At 34.5% G+C, this 22,281-nt stretch overlaps 1 protein-coding gene across 1 annotated transcript; it reads right to left on the bottom strand.

Moving 5' to 3' along the window:
* Window positions 1-3,274: 3,274 nt before the first annotated feature.
* On the bottom strand, window positions 3,275-20,897 carry LOC134854103 (uncharacterized). Its single transcript, XM_063870215.1, has 4 exons — window positions 19,713-20,897; window positions 11,059-11,270; window positions 4,047-4,267; window positions 3,275-3,788 (listed from the first exon to the last, which is right to left on the bottom strand). The coding sequence occupies exons 1-4, from the start codon at window positions 19,804-19,806 to the stop codon at window positions 3,587-3,589; spliced, it is 729 nt and encodes a 242-aa protein (XP_063726285.1). The 5' UTR covers window positions 19,807-20,897; the 3' UTR covers window positions 3,275-3,586.
* Between the last annotated feature and the right edge of the window lie 1,384 nt (window positions 20,898-22,281).

Raw genomic sequence — 22,281 nt, 5'->3', positions numbered from 1 at the left:
TCATCATCATCTGGACTTTCTTCACCTGGGGTGTGCGTTGAGCTCATTTTTTCGTTCGATGACTGTTAATATGTAATTATCAATGTGTCTAATTGGTTGATTCCAATTGTATAAATGTACTGGTTTGTGTTTATACTGCTTTTTTATTCTTCTTTTTCCTCTTTTTGATGAATTTGAAGTTGTTTCTGAGTCAGAGAAATATAATTGATCGTGAATTGGGCAATTTTTATCTATTGATTCTTTTAGTTTATAAAGTTCGTCTAAACTGTTGGTTTCTGATTCTGAAAATGCGTTTCGATTTTTTGAAAATCTTTTTCGTGTTATTTGTCTTTGTTTAGTTAGTATTTTTCTCTTTAATGTTTGTCGTTTTGTTCTAATGTATCCAACTGTTTGTGTATGAGGTGTGATTACAAGGTCGTATTTTTTGTTATTTATTTCACAATTGTGTAAAACGATTGTTTGTTTATTTCCTAGGTTTTTAAATGACATAAGGTTTTGGATGACGGATGCAAAAGGTTGTTAAATGATTTCTATTCGCTTAAACTGTTAGTCCTTACGATTTTTTTGTTAGCCTAACCTGGGTCTATTTGTTCAGGGTTGGGGAGAAAAGTATATCGATTCCGAAGAATGATTTTATACTTTCTCGTGGCTAGTATAAGCTAAGGTGTTAACTTACTTAATCTTACTTAAGGGTAGTGATTGTGTTCAGGGTTGGAGAATAGTAAATCGATCCACAGGGTTCAGGTATAATTAGAACGCGAGTAGTTCGTTAGATACTATTTTAAACTTACTAAGTCTAAGATTTATCCTGGGTCTGGTAAGAGGGGGGATCAAGTGAAGGATGAATAACCGAAGTTCTTCACTGTTTATCCTAATTTGAATGATTAGTTTTGTTCAAAAATTTCTATTAGTCCTGGGTTTTTAGAAAGGGTTGGATAGTGAATCGACGTTTGAGGTCGTTAGACACTCGTTTAGTGGGTGGGGGAGAACAAAGTTGTTCTTTTTGATCCAAGGATAGGCCTTGATGATCAAGTTTTAAATTTAATTAAATAGAAAATGATTTAAGATCCAAGGATAAGCCTTGATGATCTGATTTTAAAATTAAGCGAATTTAAGTTTAAAATGTTTTAAATTTGTGTAAAGAATAGATTTAGTATTTTTATGATATTAGTGAGCTTATGATTGCTGTTATGTTTAGGCGATGAAGCTGGAACAACAGGATGATTTATAATTACTAATCATTTTTTGTCATGCTACTAATTTTTATTTTGATTTTTCAATAAATATTTTTCAAACATGTTTTGTATATTACTGCAGAATTTTGGAAAACGATCTGAGATCTTTTTATCAATCGTTATCGTATATTAATAATTTTGTTTAGCGCCTGAAATGATTTTGAAGATTGACTTCAAAATTTTACGTTTGCAAATGAAAATCTAAATTCATTGCTAGTAGTATTCTAAATACAAAAGTTTGTGTTGGCTTTTGCCGAACTATCATATAACTATATGGTAAATTTCTGCTTTGTCGTATGTCGTCTCTGGTTCGAGGTCTTCTTCCAATTCCGGGTAGTTCTGTTATCGTTCGGAATATTGGCTCTGATCTATTGAGTCGTAGAGACATTTCGATTAAATTATTGTCGTATAACATTTTGTAAATGTTTTGTCTAAATTCTAATCTATTATTGGTTAATGCTAAGCTATTAAGGTCTTGTTCGAGACTTATGGTCGCACCAGATGAGTTATGACCGATGGGTATAACTCATAGAGTAATTTCGGATAGGGCACACCGTCTGCTCGTCACGCTATCTTATTTTCGGCCGGATAGATTCGTGCAACTTCTTAGTCTAATACCGATCCTAATCTTACTCTTATACTATCTAGTCTCAGGTTGTTTAACTAGTCTCTGCTAGGCTCAATAGATCTAGGGTATACTGGTTTATTGCGGCTGCTGAAGTACTCGGGAGAGTTCAACTAATTTCTAAGTTAAATTCAAATCTCTCTGGTGCTGAAATTACAAGTAATTTCAGCACTTACAAATAAGTGGATTGTTAGTTAGATGGATCATGATTGGTTAATATTAAATACTTTACATTGGTAAAATATCTAATTTATCCAATCATAAAATGTAGTTTAGATCAGGTTCCAACTCGGGCTCTTCTATGAAATTTATCATTTGAATTTATTTGCTCAAAGCTTGTATAGAAAAGTCGAAATGGGAAAAAAAAAATTAAATGTCTGAAACTTTATGGGAGGGGTAAGCTATTCACAGGTCCCGATTTTTTTCATTTGATTTCTAGCATAAGAATTCACATAAAATTCTTACAACATAAACAGGTAGGCTTACAAGATTGTTTCAAGATTTTGAATTGTACAAAGACCTGGGCTATTAATTGCTCCTCGCGGTGGAGAACTTTCATGCGCGAAGGAGCCGAATGCAAATGCGCGAAAATTATGTACAACCAATCAGAGTTTAGTATTCGTAAAATCGAAAGATATAAGTGACTTCAGTAAGTTTTGAAAAGTTGTAAGAGCGTTGCTGGTTGAAAGTTTTCGCCCATTCTGTCTTTTGTGCAGGACATTAGTCCCCGTCTGAGTGCTTAGTAATAGGAAAAATCATAAACTTTTTTTTGTTAATTTTGTTGATTCAGTCATCTTCGGTCTGTTCGCGTGTGCATTCGGGACTGACAAATATGGAATGTACGAAGAGCCCTGGAAGATGAAACTCATATTTCTGTGGGGTGGTTTCGTAGCCACTGTACTTGCTCTAATCATGGGCGTGTTAGTGGTCGTGTTCAGAAACACAGAACGAGTCAACTTCGAGAAGTGAAGAAAGAAAGAACTTTCTAGAAAATCTATGCAGATTCGAATACGCAAGTTTAGTTTTGCTTACCGCTACTTTCGATCGGTCTTTTGAAAATCAGTAATCTGCCCTTGGTCTTTCTCCGTTATGATTTGCCCTATCCTTCTAAATTTGACAATCAATTAAGCGTAAGCCCTTCTTGAATAGCCTAACATATTTTTTATGAAAAAAAACTTTTCCCTAATTGCACAAATAATACTTGAAAAATATCTAAAGCTCTTTATAAAGTTTCATGACTTATTTTGCTACGAAAGCTTTGAAATTATGCGCAGATTGTAGAGCGGTGGTTTCAATACTTCCCAAGAAAAGTAAGTTTCTTTTCAGGTTCAGAGGATTTAAAATCTTGGAAGAAAAATCAGCAGCCGAACATGAAAATTAAAGGATTAATGAATTGAATATCAGGAAAACTGGATTGAAAAATGGAACTTTGATTGATTGGAACCAAAATAGATGATTGATAATATTCTTTATGATCGAAATTGAACTCAATTCTCATTTTTCATTTAAGATAATGTATATGTGCAAAACAAAACTCATCTCTAAAAAATTCGCAAATTTAAATTAGTAGTACGACATCGGTGCATTGACAAAATGCCATCATGATGTTAGTTCGTTGCGAGTCACTGTCAACAGTTTTCTAAAGCAGTTTAAGCATATGTTAAATATATTGCGGGTTATAATTCTCATCACATTTTTGACCGATTTTTGATTGTCGGAATCTTGTTCACGGGGTGTCTCTCGCTACTACTCGTGGGTTCGGTTTTGGCATCGACAATCCATCTCGTAGCAATCCCTGCCTCAGACAGGCGTTGATAACCGAAGTGACGTCATCTAGATTTTTCAAATCTTTCACTTCCACTTCCAGAATTTGAAAAGGTTTTGCAGCAACTAGCGAGTCGAAGCCGATATAGTTACGAATTTTGCTCCTGCGAAATCGGAAAGTTTGAGCAGATCTATTCGACGTGATAGATTTTAGATTAAAATTATGTTTTTAACATATCAAAACTTCATGTGAAATCTTTGAAAACAGAGCTCAAGAAACAAGCTTAACTGAAAAATTTATGGTTCTAAATTGATTTTTTTTCGGTATTTTTTAGCTAACTACTTTTTCTTATACTTAATTTCTGTTTACTGAGGATACTTAAAAGTCGCTCTTCCACCAAGTATGTCTGCTTTAATCTTACCTGTCAATTCTAGATTCTGATTGGCCCTTGCTGTTGTAGATGATAGCCAATGGGGGCACAGATTGGTTCTTGCGTAGAAAAGGCATGTGGATGTTGAGATCGTAATCGTCCACGTTTTCTTTGGTGCAGTCTAGAAATATGGCGAGACAGTTGATCTGGTTCAACACAGGTGTGAATTCTTTCTCCATCCGGAAGTCAAACCCTGGCTCACAAAAATGCACCTAAAATATCTCAACACTTACCTTTGCTTCTCTCAATTTTTAGGAAGAAAACAGGTCTAAAATCATAAAATTGGCCTGAATGCTGACATTATCTCCCGATTCATTGTATTTACCAACCCTCCCCGGGTCGAGCTTGTGATTTTTTGATCAGACGGTCACGACCAATTTTTGGTATGTCCAGATTATCGCGACCAAAATTGATTTTTTTTCAGACCGCCGCGAAGGAACTTTCATTTTTCCAGACTCTGTTGACCGAAACAATGTGTCCGCAACCGCTGGGACCGGAAAAAGATAACTGCGAACGGCGCAAACCAAGAAAAATTAACCACAACAGACGCGACCGAAGCGAAATTAACCGCGACTGGCGCAACCAAAAAAAAAACAATAATCGCGACCAGCGCGAGCGAGAAAAAATCAACCGCGACCGGCCAGACGCAACAAAAATAAGTAACCGCGACCAGGGCTTGCGATTTACGTTGGGATCATCAATTGATTAGTTTCAATCGTCTCGAAGCGGGCTCGAAATTTTTTTTTCGACAAGCTATGTTTTGACTACGTTCGACCGAGGAAAAACATTTCGACTGAGTTCAACCACACAGTTTTTTGACCGATGGAAAAACCTTAACTTGTGTTTGACTGAATAAAAATTTAGATTGCTTTCGATTATTAAAATTACATATATACTGGTTTATTTTGCTGTTTGCAACCGTTTTACAGTTTTTAAAGCAAAATTATCCGACAAACATTAAAAAGTAAAATCAAATTAGTTTTGGGATCAAAGCAATTGCTAGCTGCTTGTGATTTCAAGTTTCGACCATGTATTGGATAATTTTAGACTATGTCAAGGCGAAGATACCGACGCTGCTGTGATTAGTTTTTAGACCATGCTGCGGCTTAACTTTTGATCATTCCGTCAAAAATATTTCGAATAGCTTTTTCGACCCTGTCGCGACTAAGTTTTCGACAATCGCGACCTTACTACGTTATTTCCAGACTTGCCTTCGTTTATTTTTCAACCATCGCCACCGAGATACGACAATTTCAGGATTCAAAACCCTGTCCAAGCTATGGATTTTTGGTCCCGTAATTAACAACGGCGCGACCGAGACGAAGTTACAACAAGACTGCTCGTATCAGGGCGAAGCCCTGAATGTTCCGACTGCCTTTTAGGGTTTATTGAGCAGTAATAACATTAAAAAAATAAATGAAATAAGACAAAATGAAAAATTTTTTTTTCTAAACTTTGAAATTTTTCATGAAAATCATCCGCCCACACGCCATATAAAGTACAAAAGAATAGATTTCGCTCCTTGTAACAAATCATAATGGCAAATAAGCTTCTTTCAACCAATTTGGAACGATTTCTAAGACGGATTAACTCTCCGCTTACGCGTTAAAAGCGCGAAATATATCGCGCGTTAATTGCACCAAATTGGCCAAAATGGAAATCTTTAAACCCCTATAACTTTACGAAAAATGATCACAGGTGAAATATCTTTTCAAATTTGAGCTCAAGACAACAATACCTTTCGAATGATATAAAAAAATTCTGTCAAAAATGGCAAGTTAAAAAGTCGAAATTTGTCTGAAGAAAAAAAACCCACCCGAATTGCCAGCCCTATTAAGAAGTATTTCAACATTTAAGCTTTCCAGAAGTTTTTACCACGAATCTTCCCTTTTTAGTTTAGGGGGAATAAGTTTACGAGCTAGTGCTAGCAATTGATGTCAACTGTGTTATATATACATCTGATTTAGCGTACAGAAAATGGAATAAGCTGTATTCATCACTCAATTTTACTTGGTTGATTCATCTGGGTCAAAGACAACATATTGGCAAAACATGAAGCCGAGAAACATTCAAGCGCAAACTGATACAAACTAAAGGCTTCAAAACACCAGAAATGTGAAATATAAAAAAAACAATTTGTATTTTGTTTCAAGGTTACCTTAATGGCTGCGAAATCCTTCCTTTTGATGGCCGTTATTGAAATTTTTTTATTCACTCCATTAACAAGACTGCCTGCCCGTATACCAGGACAGATGTTCCAGCGTTCCAGTAGTTTAAATAAATGTATGAAGAAAATTTTGTCAAAAATTTTTTGACTACGCATATATGAAATATTAAAGTTGTTATTGTCCCGAAAGTGACGGAATATTTGTGCTCGAGGTGGTTTTTTTTACTTCAGACAATTTTCGACATTTTTATTAGCCATTTTTGACGGAACGTTTTTTATATTATTCGAAAGGTATTGTTTTCCTGAGCTAAAATTCGAAAAGATATTTCACCTGTGATTGTTTTTCGTAAAGTTATGGGGGTTTAAAAATTGCCACTTTGGCTATTTGGCACAATTAACGCGCAATATAATTCGCGCTATTAACGCGTAAGCGGAGATTTAATCCGTCTTAGAAATCGTTCAAAGTAGTTTAAAAGCTTATTTGCCATAATTGATTTATTACTAGTAGCGAATTTAATCACTTTGAACTTTATATGGCGTGTGGCGGGATGATTTTCACAAAAAATGTCAAATTAATTCTTTTCCTTTTATTTTATTGCAGCGTTTTGGAGATCAGCCTCACGACGTACTAAAAGATTAGCCGCTTGATATCTGAGTTGCTTAACTGTGGAGCAACGCATTATAGATTCTTCAGAAAGTGTTTAAATTGGACTTTTTTTTGGTTTTTTCAGTTATTTGTTATCTGTCCAGCTATGATAATGCCGTTTTTTATGCTTTAAAGATTTCTTTGGTTTCTTCAATGGTATCAGTTTATGTTAAATTGGTTTGGTTGCTCCGTGAAAAGTTGTTTGTAGGGTGAAAGCTTGTAGGGGTACAAAAGATACCATACCAAAAGCTCCCATGACAAAAGATATCATACCAAAAGATCCCTTGTATAAAAGACCATACCATAAAATCCCATGCCAATTAAGAAAATCCCATGAATTAAGAACAAAAATCATGATCAAATTGTAAGCAGAAATAAATCTAGAATATGATATCTCAATTAGGTTCGCGCTATTAAAAAACAATACAAATTTAAGATAACTAAATTTAAACTGGACTCATTTTTGGGATTAGGATAGTGCCAACATGTGCTTTATTTATTTAGTGTTAATATGGCAATGAATTAGAACAATTCAATTGAAAATGTATACACTCTGCATTCATTATCTCCCTCTTTAACTCATAGAATAGTCAAAAATAAAATCTTTTGTTTGGGCAACCTCACAAAAAGGCCAAACACTGATTATTCTTGACGGCCGTGAATTTCAAAAGAAACGCAAGACGAAGACAACGACACACTGGCGCTGCAGCAAATGGAGATCGTATAAATGCCCGAAAACTTTAATCAATTCTGGGAGCGTAATAATCTCACAGAGCAACGAGCATAGTCATGAGCTCAACGCAGGACGCTCAGAAGCTCGGCAACTACTTCAGCAAATGAAGGAGACAGTTAGGAATCAATTTAATCCAGTAAACAGCCAGATAATCGCAACTAGTTTGCAATTGGTGCAGGACGAAAAAGCAACCCAACTGTCGTTGTCCTCCCGGTTGCGAATTTTAAACAGAAGTAAACAAACGACATCCATGCCCACTATTACTCGATCGTTTTAAGCAATTTTGTCTTTTTGATAGCGGAAAACAAGATAAGTAACGCATATTATTTTTTGGCGACATTGAGAACCTCAATGCACTCAAATTGTACAACAAAACCTGGCTTGTAGACGGTACTTTCAAAATTTGACCCAGTCAGGTTTACCAGCTGTACACTGTACATATTTCAACGTTTAAGCTTTCAGGATTTTTTACCAAGTAACGAATCTCCCCTTTTTAGTTTAGGGGGAATAAGTTTACGAGCTACTACTAGCAATTGATGTCAACTGTGTTATATATACATCTGATTAAGCGTACAGAAAAAGGATTAAGCTGTATTCATCACTCAATATTACTTGGTTGATTCATCTGGGTCAAAGACAACATTTTGGCAAAACATTAGGCCGAGAAACATTCAAGCGCAAACTGATACAAACTAAAGGCTTCAAAACACCAGAAATGTGAATTATAAAAAAAAACAATTTGTATTTTGTTTCAAGGTTACCTAATGGCTGCGAAATCCTTTTGATGGCCCTTTTTGAAATTTTTTTGTTCACTTCATTAACAAGATTGCTTGCCCGTATACCAGGACAGATGTTCCAGCGTTTCAGTATTTTAAAAAAGTGTATGAAGAAAATTTTGTCAAAACAAATTTTTTGACTACGCATATATGAAATATTAAAGTTGTTATTGTCCCGAAAGTGACGGAATATTTGTGCTCGAGGTGGTTTTTTTTTTACTTCAGACAATTTTCGACATTTTTATTAGCCATTTTTGACGGAACGTTTTTTATATCATTCGAAAGGTATTGTTTTCCTGAGCTAAAATTTGAAAAGATATTTCACCTGTGATTGTTTTTCGTAAAGTTATGGGGGTTTAAAAATTGCCACTTTGGCTATTTGGCACAATTAACGCGCGATATATTTCGCGCTATTAACGCGTAGGCGGTGATTTAATCCGTCTTAGAAATCGTTCCAAGTAGTTTAAAAGCTTATTTGCCATAATTGATTTATTAGTAGTTGCGAAATATATCACTTTGAACTTTATATGGCGTGTGGCGGGATGTTTTCACAAAAAAAGTCAAATAGATTTTTTTCCTTTTATTTTATTGCATTTAATTTTTTCATATTATTACTGCTCCATAGATCTTAAAGGCAGTCAGAACATTTAGGGCTTTGCCCTATTACGAGCAGTCTTGTTTGAATTGTATAGGGAATTAAAATGACTGTTTAGCTGGCTTAAAATCAATTTAGAACGCTTTGGATTGCAGTATATATAACGATGCATAAATTATTTGCGTTGCGCTTCCAGCGTCAAAAGCATCAAAACGCACATAAATTAGTTGAACGTTGCCAAACAGCCCCATTTCAAACCACTAGGTTTTCTCAAAAAAGTAGGAAAAACGATTTTTTTTATAAATGTCAACTCAAAGAAACTATGTCTTCATTTAGTCAAAAACTATAACAAGACTGCTCGTATTTGGGCAAAACCTTGAATGTTTCGATTGCTTTTCAAGGTTTATGGAGCAGAAATATCATGAAAAAACTAAATGTTATAAAATGAAATGGAAATTTTTTTCTAATTTTTGAAGTTTTTATTTGAAAATCATCCCCCACACCCCATATAAAATAAAAAAAGAATAGATTTCGTTCCTTGTAACAATTCATTTATGGCAAAGAAGCTTCTTTGCACCAATGTCGAATGATTTCTAAGACGGATTAAATCTGCGCTTACGCGTTAATAGCGCGAACTATATCGCGCGTTAATTCCCAAATTGATCAAAATGGCCATCTTCAAACCCCCATATTTTGATCGAAAATGACCAAAGATGAAATAATTTTTCAAAATCAAGCTCAAAACAACAATAATTTTTGAGAGATAAAAAAAATCCGTCAAAAATGGCTTGTTAAAAAGTCAAATTTTGTCTGAAGAAAAAAGCCATCCGAGCACAAGTATTCCGTTGTTTTCGTATCGAAAATCGGAACAAAAATTTTGTTTCAATCGACAAAAATGCTCTGAATGAATATACCACCTGAAACATATACATTTTGTTCAAAAATTGAATAAAAGCATTCTATGGTGTTTTATTTATATCTCTATGAGACAACCAACAAGACTGTTCGTACCAGGGTACAGTCTTGAATGTCCGAATTGCCGTTAAAAGTTATCAAAAAAGAAACTTTTTTGCTTAAATTAGATGATTGAAATGAGCGAACGAAAAATCGTTTGTTCCGACTTTCGAAGAAAGTACGGAATATTAACGCATGGGGTAGTTTTTTTATTCAGTCAACATTGGACTTTTTAACAGAGCATTGTTGGCTGAAATTTGGAGAATAAAAGTATACAACACTGCTCGTATCAGGGCGAAGCCCTGAATGTTCTGACTGCCTTTTAAGGTTTTATGGAGCAGTAATAACATTACAAAATTAAATGTAATAAAATTTTTAAAAATTGTTTTTTTTTTTAAATTAAAATTTTTTTAATGAAAATCATCCCCCCACACGTCATTTAAAGTACAAAAAGATAGATTTAGCTTCCTCTTAACCAATTATGGCTATACATCAATTATGGCAAATAAGCTTCTTTTAACCAATTTGGAACGATTTTAAGACGGATTAACTCTCCGCTTACGCGTTAATAGCGCGAAATATATAACGCGTTAATTGTCCCAATTTGGCCAAAATGGCAATCTTTAAACCCCCATAACTTTACGAAAAATGATCACAGGTGAAATATATTTTCAAATTTGAGCTCAGGACAACAATACCTTTCGAATGATATAAAAAAATTCCGTCAAAAATGGCTAGTTAAAAAGTCGAAATTTGTCTGAAGAAAAAAAAAACCCACCCCGAGCACAAATATTCCGTTACTTTCGTATCAAAAGTCGGAACAAAAAAGCATTAATGTTCAAAAGAGTTTCAGAAGATCACTCTACAATTGAAGCTAATTAGAACATCATTTAAATTGTTCTCCATTGATCCCAGTTGTTCAGAAGTTTCTAGAGCACAAGTTTTTATTTACTATCTTTCACTTTCGTTTTCGCACGCACACTCTTTGTCCCAATCTTCGTTCAGAAGATTTTTTCGACGTTCTAAAAAAACTATAAATTTCACTTTCTTCTTCGTGTTCTGCCTCTTGTTTTCTTATCTTTCATTGTACAATAATCTAAAATGTTCCAGAATATTCTATTTATTTGTTTACCTTAACTTTCTTGTCTTCCCACTCGTAGTCCTCTGGGTCGAATCTCTTGAATGCGATGTCCACGTAGTCCCTTTCAGTCAAAGTGGCACAAGTCCTCGCCATCATCTCACTCCGCACTCTCTTCGAATCGACATCCGCGAACTTATCCGCCTTTTCCTTCTCGTCCCCGAAGTGGTCATAGCACGACTCACGGAACAACGTCTTGCCAGAACCTGTGTAAAAGAATACGTAGTATATAAACCAGCCGAAGTATCAACCAGCCGAAAATGCGCAAGTGTTATATAATATTTATGCAACAATTATGTAACAGTCACGAAAATTATGCAAATTCACTATTATGATGTAAATTTTCGGTTGGCTTATATACTCTGCGCATTTTCGGTTGGTTTATACTTCGCCTGGTTTATTTACTCTCAAAAGAATAGTTCCTGCTAATTCTGGATACGATAAGGCGAGGAGGGATACCAATTTGAGAGTGTTCGCCTCTTTCGAAGCAAGATTTGAGCGGTTTTTTAGACGATTGCGCTCAAAATCGTGCTTAAAAATTAGCGGTTTTTGAGCGATTTAAAAAAAAAAAACGCTCAAAAAACCGCTCAAGATTTGAGCGGTTTGAGCGGTTTTTTTAGACAATTACGCTCAAAATCTTGCTTCCAAATGAGCGGTTTGAGCGGTTTTTGAACGGTTTATCTAAAAAAATCGCTCAAAAACCGCGCAAGATTTGAGCGGTTTGAGCGGTTTTTTTAGACAATTACGCTCAAAATCTTGCTTCCAAATGAGCGGTTTGAGCGGTTTTTGAACGGTTTATCTAAAAAAACCGCTCAAAAACCGCGCAAGATTTGAGCGGTTTGAGCGGTTTTTTTAGACAATTACGCTCAAAATCTTGCTTCGAAATGAGCGGTTTGAGCGGTTTTTGAACGGTTTATCTAAAAAAACCGCTCAAAAACCGCGCAAATCTTGCGCGGTTTTTGAGCGGTTTTTTTAGATAAACCGCTCAAAACCGTTCAAATCTTGCGCGGTTTTTGAGCGGTTTTTTTAGATAAACCGTTCAAAAACCGCTCAAACCGCTCATTTTGAAGCAAGATTTTGAGCGTAATTGTCTAAAAAAAACCGCTCAAACCGCTCAAATCTTGCTTCAAATTAGGTGAAAAATCTCGACTCGGGGAATCACCGTTCAAGATAAATGACAATGGCTAAAATGAGGGGCGTATTAAAAAGAAAGAGCGGGTCTGAACGCCCCCTTTCAATTCTCTTACAGCAAAAAAGATTTTCTTAAACTATTCGCTTATGTTCCGACAAAAAGGTAACACCTTCTTAGCTTTTCTCCGTAAAATTAAATTGTTCGATAACCCAAACCCCTTTCTCGATAACCTTAGATCTTGTTACTCAGAGTGGAGTCTTAAAATTCAGTGCTGATTTAAAATAACCGGACAAAACGCCCGGGTTGACCTCCATACGCTAAAAATGTTGGTCATACAATTCTACAATAGAAAAATGGTTATCTATCATACAAATGCAAACATGGAGTAAATAGAAAATTGTAGGCATATTTTCAATGGCAGCTTTTTCTATTTAAAATTTTTGAAATTTAAGGAAGTTTTTTCCTCTTCTTAGTCGCAAAATCATTTCAATGCTCAAAACTCGAGTAAATTTTTCCGATTTTTTTTCTCTGATATAGTACAGGCTGAAATTTTCATGCAAATGAATCAAAATTGACAATGAATTTCCTCTGTGCACCCAACTTGAATTTTTTTTTCCTTTTTTAATATGTAAAATAAAAAGTTTTATCTGTCAAAACAAAACAAGCCACGATTTCAAGCCACTAAAATTTCTGGAGCAAAAGTTTTCTAGCCATATACAAAAATGTACTAGTCTGAGTGAAACTTACCGTAATATGTTAGATGGCTTATCTCTGATAGCAGTTTATGTGTGATGTTATTCCACAATCTGAAGGGTTCACTAATTGGAGAAAAATTTGGTTATTTTGTGTTCATTCAATATTTGTGTTCATTCAAATTTAATATGAACAGTTTAAATATAAGCAGCATATAGTACAGCTACATCAAAAACTCTCCCCTCTCATTGCCAAAATCGTTCACTACAAATTGTATATTTTCGTTTTCAATTCAAGACTTTACAAAGATTATGTAGAACCAGTATTGCAACATGGAGTTTTATTATAAGCATTTTACGCAATTATTTTTTTAACTTGCAAAGAACGGATTTTGAGAAAAATTAAGAAGGATCACAAATTTTCCACAAGCAAAGACATTTATGTATATGAATTGATTAAAACAATGGCAAAAGTAACAAGACTGCTCGTATCAGGGCAAAGCCCTGAATGTTCCGACTGCCTTTTAAGGTTTATGGAGCAGTAATAACAATTAAAATGATTCAATAAAATTCAATAAAATGAAACAAAACAAAATATATTTTTTTCTAAAATGTGAAATTTTTTTAAATGAAAATCATCACCCCACACGCCATATAAAGTACAAAAGGATAGATTTCGCTCCCTGTAACAAACCAATTATGACAAATAAGCTTCTTTTAACCAATTTGGAACGATTTCTAAGACGGATTAACTCTCCGCTTACGCGTTAATAGCGCGAAATATATCGCGCGTTAATTGTCCCAAATTGGCCAAAATGGCAATCTTTAAACCCCCGTAACTTTACGAAAAATGATCACAGGTAAAATACTTTTTCAAATTTGAGCTCAGGACAACGATACTTTTCGAGTGATATAACAATTTCTGTCAAAAATGACTAGTTAAAAAGTCAAAATTTGTCTGAAGAAAAAAAACCCACCCCGAGCACAAATATTCCGTTACTTTCGTATCGAAAGTCGGAACAATAAAATATAACATCCATGCTCCACAATCAGCAGCGTAGTATCAAATGAAAACATTGAGCAACGTATCAAACATAAAAAAAAGCTGCTCGTATCAGGGCGAAGCCCTGAATGTTCCGACTGCCTTTTAAGGTTTATAGAGCAGCAGTAATAACATAAAAAAACTAAATGAAACAAAATAAAATGAATTTTTTTTTTCTTCTAAAATTCAAAATTTTTTATAAAAAAATCATCCCCCCAACACGCCATATACAGTATAAAAAGATAGATTTCGTTCCTTGTAACAAATCAATTATGACAAAAAAGCTTCGTTCAACCAATTTGGAACGATTGATAAGTCGGATTAAATCTCCGCTTACACGTTAATAGCGGGAATTATATCACGCGTTAATTGTCCCAAATTGATCAAAATGGCAATTTTTAAACCCTCATAACCTTACAAAAAATGATCACAGGTGAAATATCTTTTCAAATTTAAGCTTAGAACAACAATACCTTTTGAATCATATAAAAAATTCCGTCAAAAATGGCTACTTAAAAAGTCGAAATTTGTCTGTAGAAAAAAAACCCACCCCGAGCTCAAATATTCCGTTACTTTTGTATCAAAAGTCATAACAAAAAAAAACGCCTTACAAACAAAAAAAGGTACATCAATTAAGTTTAAGTATAAGATGTTTAAGTAGTTTAAATATTGCAACTAGTTTAAGTATAAGAAAGCTACTTAGTTTGAAAAAAGTTTTATTCATGAATGCAGCAATGAAAACAAAAGAAAAAGAAATGACAATTTGATGCATCAATTTCAAGATTTGAACATAGTAGGCATAAAGATCTTAAACTAATTATTGTTCCGACTTTCGATAAGAAAGTAACGGAACATTTGTGCTCGGGGTGGGTTTTTTTTCTTCAGACAAAATTCGACTTTTTAACTAGCCAATTTTTGACGGAATTTTTTTATACCATTCGAAAGCTTTTGCTCTCCTGAGCTCAAATTTGAAAAGATATTTCACCTGTGATCATTTTTTTCGTAAAGTTACGGGGATTTAAAGATTGCCATTTTGGCCAATTTGGGACAATTAACGCGCGATATATTTCGCGCTATTAACGCGTAAGCGGAGAGTTAATCCGTCTTAGAAATCGTTCCAAATTGGTTGAAAGAGCCTTATTTGCCATAGTTGATTTGTTGCAAGGAGCGAAATCTATCCTTTTGTACTTTATATGGCGTGTGGGGGGATGATTTTCATAAAAGATTTCAAATTTCAGAATTTTTTTCATTTTGTTTTGTTTCATTTAATTTTTTAATGTTATTACTGCTCCATAAATCTTAAAAGGCAGTCGGAACATTCAGGGCTTCGCCCTGATACGAGCAGTCTTGTTTACTTAGCACTCTTCTTATTATACTGAGCGCTCGTGATAGCAGCGACCATCATCAAATAGCACAGACGATATTGCAGCTAACTGCCCATCAAAATAACGAAGATCGAGACTTACGCGAGATAAATTTTTTTGTTCAATATCAAACCATTGAGAAAATTGTTTCATGGTTCGATATTTAAGACTAGCTCATGTCAATAACTAGGAACCCGGTGTTGCAGAGGCAAAATTTTGTCAACCTGCCTTGGAAAAGAATTCGAATCACGTGTGTTTAGTGGTTCGGTCTATTCGCTAAAAACCTGTAAGAACTCCGAAGCGTGCACTTATTTCTTTTTCACGGATGTAACGTTTTAAGGAGAGTTTAACGAAAGATAATGGATTTGAGATAGCGTCAAGGCGTTCACCTAAGTATTATGGATAATAATTGGTTATAATCGATTTCCGATATAATTATTCCATAATAATCGACTATGGATGTTGCAGTTGCAAAACATTTGTCGAACTGCCCGAGCCAGAAGAGAGCTGAAATCACATGCAGTTATAATGACTTGGTCAAATTGTTCCAAAGTCCTTATAAACACATAATACGCATGCGCTAATTTCTCTCTCCGTCAAGTAAAGTTTTAATGAGATTTTAGCGACTGAGTTAGAGTCACTTAAAGGTGTTCACATAAGTATAATGGATATTGATTAGGTACAATGGGTTTTAGAGACTACTTTACTTCTTTATGACCGATTATGGATTAAAATTTCAGAACGCGCAATTGATTATATTGCCATTGCAATCGATGATATTCGAGAAAACTAAGCCCACTATGATTTAAAATGTGCGTGTATAAACTACATTTTTTTTCAACAATTTTCAATTATTTTCGTCAACATAAGCTATTAAAATGATTCTTATAGAGAACAAAAACACACCCGTTCTGACAAAAAATGAATTGCAATCGTTTTTATACAGACAAAGTAGCAGAGACCTTGAAAAACCGATTTGAGTCGATTTCAAATCGATTTAGTTTAATACAAAAACTTAGCATAAAAATCAATTTCGATCGATTTTAAATCGACTCGAATCTTTTTGTCAACGTTTTTTGGTTTCGTTTTTGTACGTATTAGAGTGACAATAAAATCATTTTGAATAACTTTTTAACGAATTTTTTCTATACCAATTTTATACATATTATTTTCAGGTTTTCTACATTATCAAACAACAGAGAAACAGTAGAAATAAAAGTTTAACATATGCTTTTCGATTGACTTTTCGTTCTTTTGTTTGGCCTGAAAATAGCCTATGAAGATAATTATTGTTATCTGAAACTTCTGCGCCGAAAATGATGTTTCCTTATTTGATAATCTAATTATATGGTATTTTCCTAACACAATTGAGCCTAGAACGTTGATAACATAAGTGACATTTAGAAAGATTTTGCATAGCTGTACTTCTCGTTACCGCGAGAACCCTTACCTATGGACATTTGAAAGGAACCCAATTAAACGCAAAAGTTTGCGTTACAAATCTTTCCTCGGGTGACTTTTGCCGTCTGTAGCTCTCCTTGAGAATTTCTCGAATATAAAAAATTGCTCAGCTTTGAAACAAAATTAGTTTTGCCAGGTCAGTTTTGTTGAGATGTTATTGAATTTTACTACTATCCAAAAATGCGTTTTTATGCGTACGAATCGAATTTTCTCTACTGTGAAAATCCTATGATCCATTCTAAATCAATTTACGTATTTAAATGGGCTATCTTAATTACTATATTTTCTGTACAAAAAAAATTGATTTAAATTTATTTCATTCTGAAGTTTTTCAGTGCGGGCATTATACACCATTATAGTTAATCTTAACCAAGTTTCTTTTTGAAAGTAAAACCGTATGTTTTTGCTAACATTTTGCAAAAATTTAAGAAGAAACTCCAATGAGAAGCTTCAAGTTAATTAGGATTAAACTTTGAAGTTTTATTCACGTTTATCGCTATCTTACCCGCACGTTCACCCTAGTAGATCAAAGTGGAAACTTTAGTTAAACTTTAGAATTAACAACTTAAGAAACTTTAGTTAAATTTTAAAACTAACAACAAAACCTCTGGCGTCAAATCCAGGCTCAAAAATGATTGACATAATTCGGCTTCTGAAGCAGAATTGTTATAGAGCTGCCGGTTTTCAATCATTCTGAAAAATTTGTAAAATTTATTAAAAATGAAAGCTGCAATTCTATTTCTCGGAAATACCAAATACGCACCTGTGCTCTACCCGAATAACCTTCCAACAAAAACTGCTTTTTTTCTCAGAAACACAAAAACGAATATATCAGCGGTTCTTCTGATTTACTATCTTGCTTCTTAAATGTGCTCTGCTCGTTTTTTCAATTTTTTTTTCGAAAAGCTATATTAGCCATACGTTTTTTATATAAACGTATGGCTAATAAGAGTTATCATACAGCAGCTATTTTTTCTACGAAGCCACAGAATTTGCTCTATACAGCAGCAAAAACCTTTGGGGCCAAGACTTGACTGTTTTTAGCTCAATAGAAATCTTTGATGTGTTTTGTTCTTGTCAAAGTTTTTGATTTGCTTTCACTACTTTTGTTTTGTATTAACACATCTAAATGAAATCATGCGCAAGTTCAAATTACTGTTCAAGTGGTCTACACCTCACACAAAACGCCAATCACAAAATTTCTACGTCGATCATCACAAAACGTCGATCATAAAACTTCGATCATAGTGCTTGCCAAATCCATTATCCTCAATTTTTTTTGAGAAATTTTTTAGCAGAATTAACTTGCCGCAAACACTGGAAAACACCGTCAACACAGAAAACTGGCAACAATGCGAAACAGAAAACTGGAAATTTTACAAAAAGTGTTGTTTGAAAAGTCTATTTTTCTGTACAAAAACAACCTTCCACAAAAATACTGACTACTCAGACAGAGAGACACCGGACAAAAATTACTGATTTGCTCTCGAAAGAATTTGGGACTCATTTTCCTTTCCTCCATCTTAAACGAGCATCATGGTTATGGTAAAATGGGTAGGTTTACAAGGTTAAACATGAAGACTAGGCATGTTTTGTTATAGCCTAATTAGACCGCGTGTGAGTTTTCAAATTAATCAAACATTAATGAAAAAATTCAAGTTGTAAAATTTCGCAGGTTGGGGTTTTGTATGAAACAGAGCTAAGCGTGACACTGAAAGATTTTTTGCTAACTCAGTTATGAAAACTTAGTACACTTTCCGATATTGGTTTCTCAATTGCTTTTCTGATTTTTCGAAAAGGTGTTTTTTCACTGCCCGTGGTTGTGTTCTAAACTTTTTGCTGCAAAGAATATGAACTAATTCGTATGGTCTTCTTTTTCCATGCAGGAGAGGATGCAGTGGACTGATTCGACTGGAAGTTCAGACGACCTATGATTCAGACGCCCATGTGACAAAAATTTTGAAATTTTTTTCAGTCTTCTGATAATTTCGATCAAGTTTTAAAGCTGTTTGGCGGGGAATGCTAACTTGGTTTTATGTTGGACTTTTTTAAAATTCAAAAATCTTTTTTTTTGCCCAGCACTAAAGAAAACGAGTTCTTTTTAAACAGTGGGTGAGACTTTTCATTTAGTAAGTTGGGAAGGCAGAGATTGGCAATCGATAGCAACAAAAGTTTTATGAAATTTTACCCTGCTGAGTTGTCGTGTTCAGTTATAGGTCAAATTCAACTATATGGATTTTTGGTCGAATGCTTAAATATTAATCGACCACCTCTTCTATCTTCACAGCGAAAAACTATCATGCATATTGTTCAATTTCAAAAAAGAGCACCTGGCAAAATTTTTTTGTCATATCTGTCATATCTGTTTTTGATTTTCTATGTTATGTTTTTTTCAACAATTTTTGGCATTCGCAAAGAAAACTCGTGAATAATGTTAAATAAAAGCCCTTTCGGTACAAGTGTGATAGAGGGGTCCCGATAAAAGCCAATTGTGAGAGAGGGGTCACAAATCACACTAACAGCCCCTCCCACTCTCCTGGTTGCCAATGTTTTTCCAAAGGGTCCCCCTTTGGTCTAACTTTACGTCATCCATTTTTGGCTCACTAACCTCAAAATTTTTCTAGAGGCACTTTTGGCGCCAATAAAGCTAATTTTTAGGGGGGAGCGCATGCCGAAAAAAAAGCGCTCCCCCCAAGCGCCGCCCCCTCCTAGAAAAAACGCCACTGAAAGAAACTAAATTGAACAACTTCGAGGTACTTTTTTTACCTTAGGGACCCGGTTACTTTCTTGGGACCCCCTATCACACTTTTACCACCCTTTCAGTCGTGATTAGGATTCCTAAAAACGACAAAAAAAGTCAAAATGTTTTTTTTTTTTTAATTTTTCTTATTTTCATATTTTTGTCGGAACATTCTATGTTACTAGCTCAGTAACACCCTATTCTTGTCTTTATTTACCTTTCATGCCCATCAAAAGCACCTTGCTTTGAGCCATGTTCTTGTCTGAGGTGAAATGGTCCAGGGCGGAGACAGTCTTGTTGAATTTGGACATGTTACTAAGGGTCAATTATAACAATGTAAAAAGCACAATAAATATTATTCAGAGAACAGCCTCTGCATAAAAATAACGGTAAGCAAAGTATATAAAAATTTAAATTGGTGCAATGAAAAGACTTCCTTTTATATCTATTTTGTACAGATCGTTTGAAGCTGTGCTGGTTGATCAAAATAGAATCGGCAATGGTGATAAATATTCAAAGAAGCAAGGGAAGCGCTATTTGTAGTAATACTGAACTTGTAGGTCGTAATTATTCCCTGAAACTGGGTAAAATTTGTATGGGACTGTAACTGTAATTCTATAAGCAGGAAAGTTATGGACGAAAGGAAAATCCACAGTTTCACGGAAATAGCGGTCTGGCTCAAGGCAATTGTGAAACACTTCTGCAAACGCTAGTTTGTACCAAATTTTGCAAAATTCGGAAACTTAGTTTCTGTTTAGCTAACATAGGTTGAAGTTAATGTTTACAAATATTCGAAGTTTTCTAAATCTATAAAATCTGTCTTTGCAGAATATCAAAGACTTTTGTCAAAGAGAAAAACGGAGACTTAAACTTTTGTGCAGGGTTTTTCAAAGAAGCGTAAAAACAAATAAAACTATAGTGAAACTTCTTTGAAATATCAAAGATATAAAACAAAACTTAACTTTGTATTACACAAACCATTTGCTCGAATGGTGAAACTCTAGTGCACTCGTATTTTCGTTCACTGATAATTTTAAAAAGTGTAGTGAGAAGTATAGTTTGGAATTACTCGAATTCTATTTCAGGTCTTTTCATAGGAATCAGAAATCAAATTCCAGTTTTAAATAAACCTTCAAAGTCTGCTCAACTGGTCAAATTGTTCAATGGTATATGTCGTCGTGGTACGTTCGAGTGCAAAGAAATTGCGGCGTTCGCTGAAAATAATCCCTGGGATTATATAAGGATAAGCTTCATATGTCCTTTTACCCCAGGGGGCAAATATAGAATTTAGGCGGTATAACCAACCGGTGGTTTGTTTTTAACTAGACAAATATCCCAGAGGAAGTAGCCATCACAAAGCAGGCAAATATTGATTCAACGAAATAAAAGGCTCGAGTTCAGAATGGCCCTCAAAATTATTTCCATATTCTTATGTTCTTAGGTTAGCACATTCATATGTTCTAAATTTTTTCTCTTGGTCACGTAATTTACAATTTTTCCCTCAATTAAAAAATCAGAAGTGTTTTTAAACCTTTTTCAAAGTTGTGTTCACATTTTTGTTCACGTTATAAAATAAAAAGATGCATCACTCAATTTTTTGAAAAAAAAAAAAAAACAATACTGGTTTACTAAAAATTAAAAAACAGTAACTAAACCAACTAAGCTTTTTCATCGTCTTTGTTGTATATCGAATTGCATTGACTGAACAATAAAAATAATGTCCTGTCCTATCATTTTCAACCGTTTCAATGGGTTAAATAAAATTGAGAGCGAAATCGTAGAAATAATGACAAGCCCCTGCGATTTTAGACTTTTTTCACTCAAGTAATAGAATTGATTTGTTCCTCATTTTTATAACTAATTTATGACCGAATTCCCCCCAAGGAGTTAAATTGAAAGACACCTAATTAAGCCTCCGGTAGAGAGAATATAGCTGATGAAATGAAGCACTTTATAATCCTCTTGTCTTGTTTCCAAGGAAAGTCTGCCATTTGCAATGGAAAATTCAGAATTTATTATTCTTAAGCTGAAGAATTTTCAAGGAAAGGACTATTCAAAAATATATAATGCGCAGGCAAGGTTTTTATTATCGGCGCGAAACTGAGCGTTCGTCGAGAATGTCTGCTTATAAATCCCTGCAACATTCACCATAAAATCGATAAAAAGTAGCAAAATGCATTTATTCCTCTTTCTTTTACTTCACAGACCATTTATTTTCGAAATGTTCTACTTGTCAAAATTGTTGAAAAAGCAGGAAAATGTACCATTTCATTTCCTAATTTCATGAGAAAAGCTTTTAAAGTAGAATTGGCTTGTTTCCCAGGGGCATATTTTTTTTTGGGGGGGGGGGGGGGGGGATGGCGTGTTGGGTGGACGCCTTCTTCTCAGAGATTCGATCCCCTCGCCAACCAAAGGGTACCCTCTTTGGGATTATTTTATGATACTCAATTTCGGTCGACCTTTGGCGCCAATATATTCTGTTTTTGAAGGCGCGCGCCGAAAAAACGCATTTTTTTTGGTCAAAATTTCTCAAATAGTGTTAAAAACTGCCTTTCTGACCTGTTTTTTCAAAAATTTGCCTGTGATGCGATTATTTTTTTAACAAAAATAGTGTCTTTAAGTATTCTGAGAGTGCACGAAAAATCAATTTGGCCGACCAAAAAAATGGTCGATAAACTTTTCGAAAACGTTTTGAAGATCCTAGAACCTCGAGAATCTCCTAGATCCGCCCCTGATGTCTCCTCCCATAATGGCCTAGTAAAAATATATACAACCAGACTACTCTG

Source organism: Symsagittifera roscoffensis, chromosome 9, assembly GCF_963678635.1.
Source record: "Symsagittifera roscoffensis chromosome 9, txSymRosc1.1, whole genome shotgun sequence".
Taxonomy (NCBI): domain Eukaryota; kingdom Metazoa; phylum Xenacoelomorpha; order Acoela; family Convolutidae; genus Symsagittifera; species Symsagittifera roscoffensis.
The sequence above is the reverse complement of the archived record's forward strand: the minus strand, read 5'-3'. Positions and strand labels throughout refer to the sequence as shown.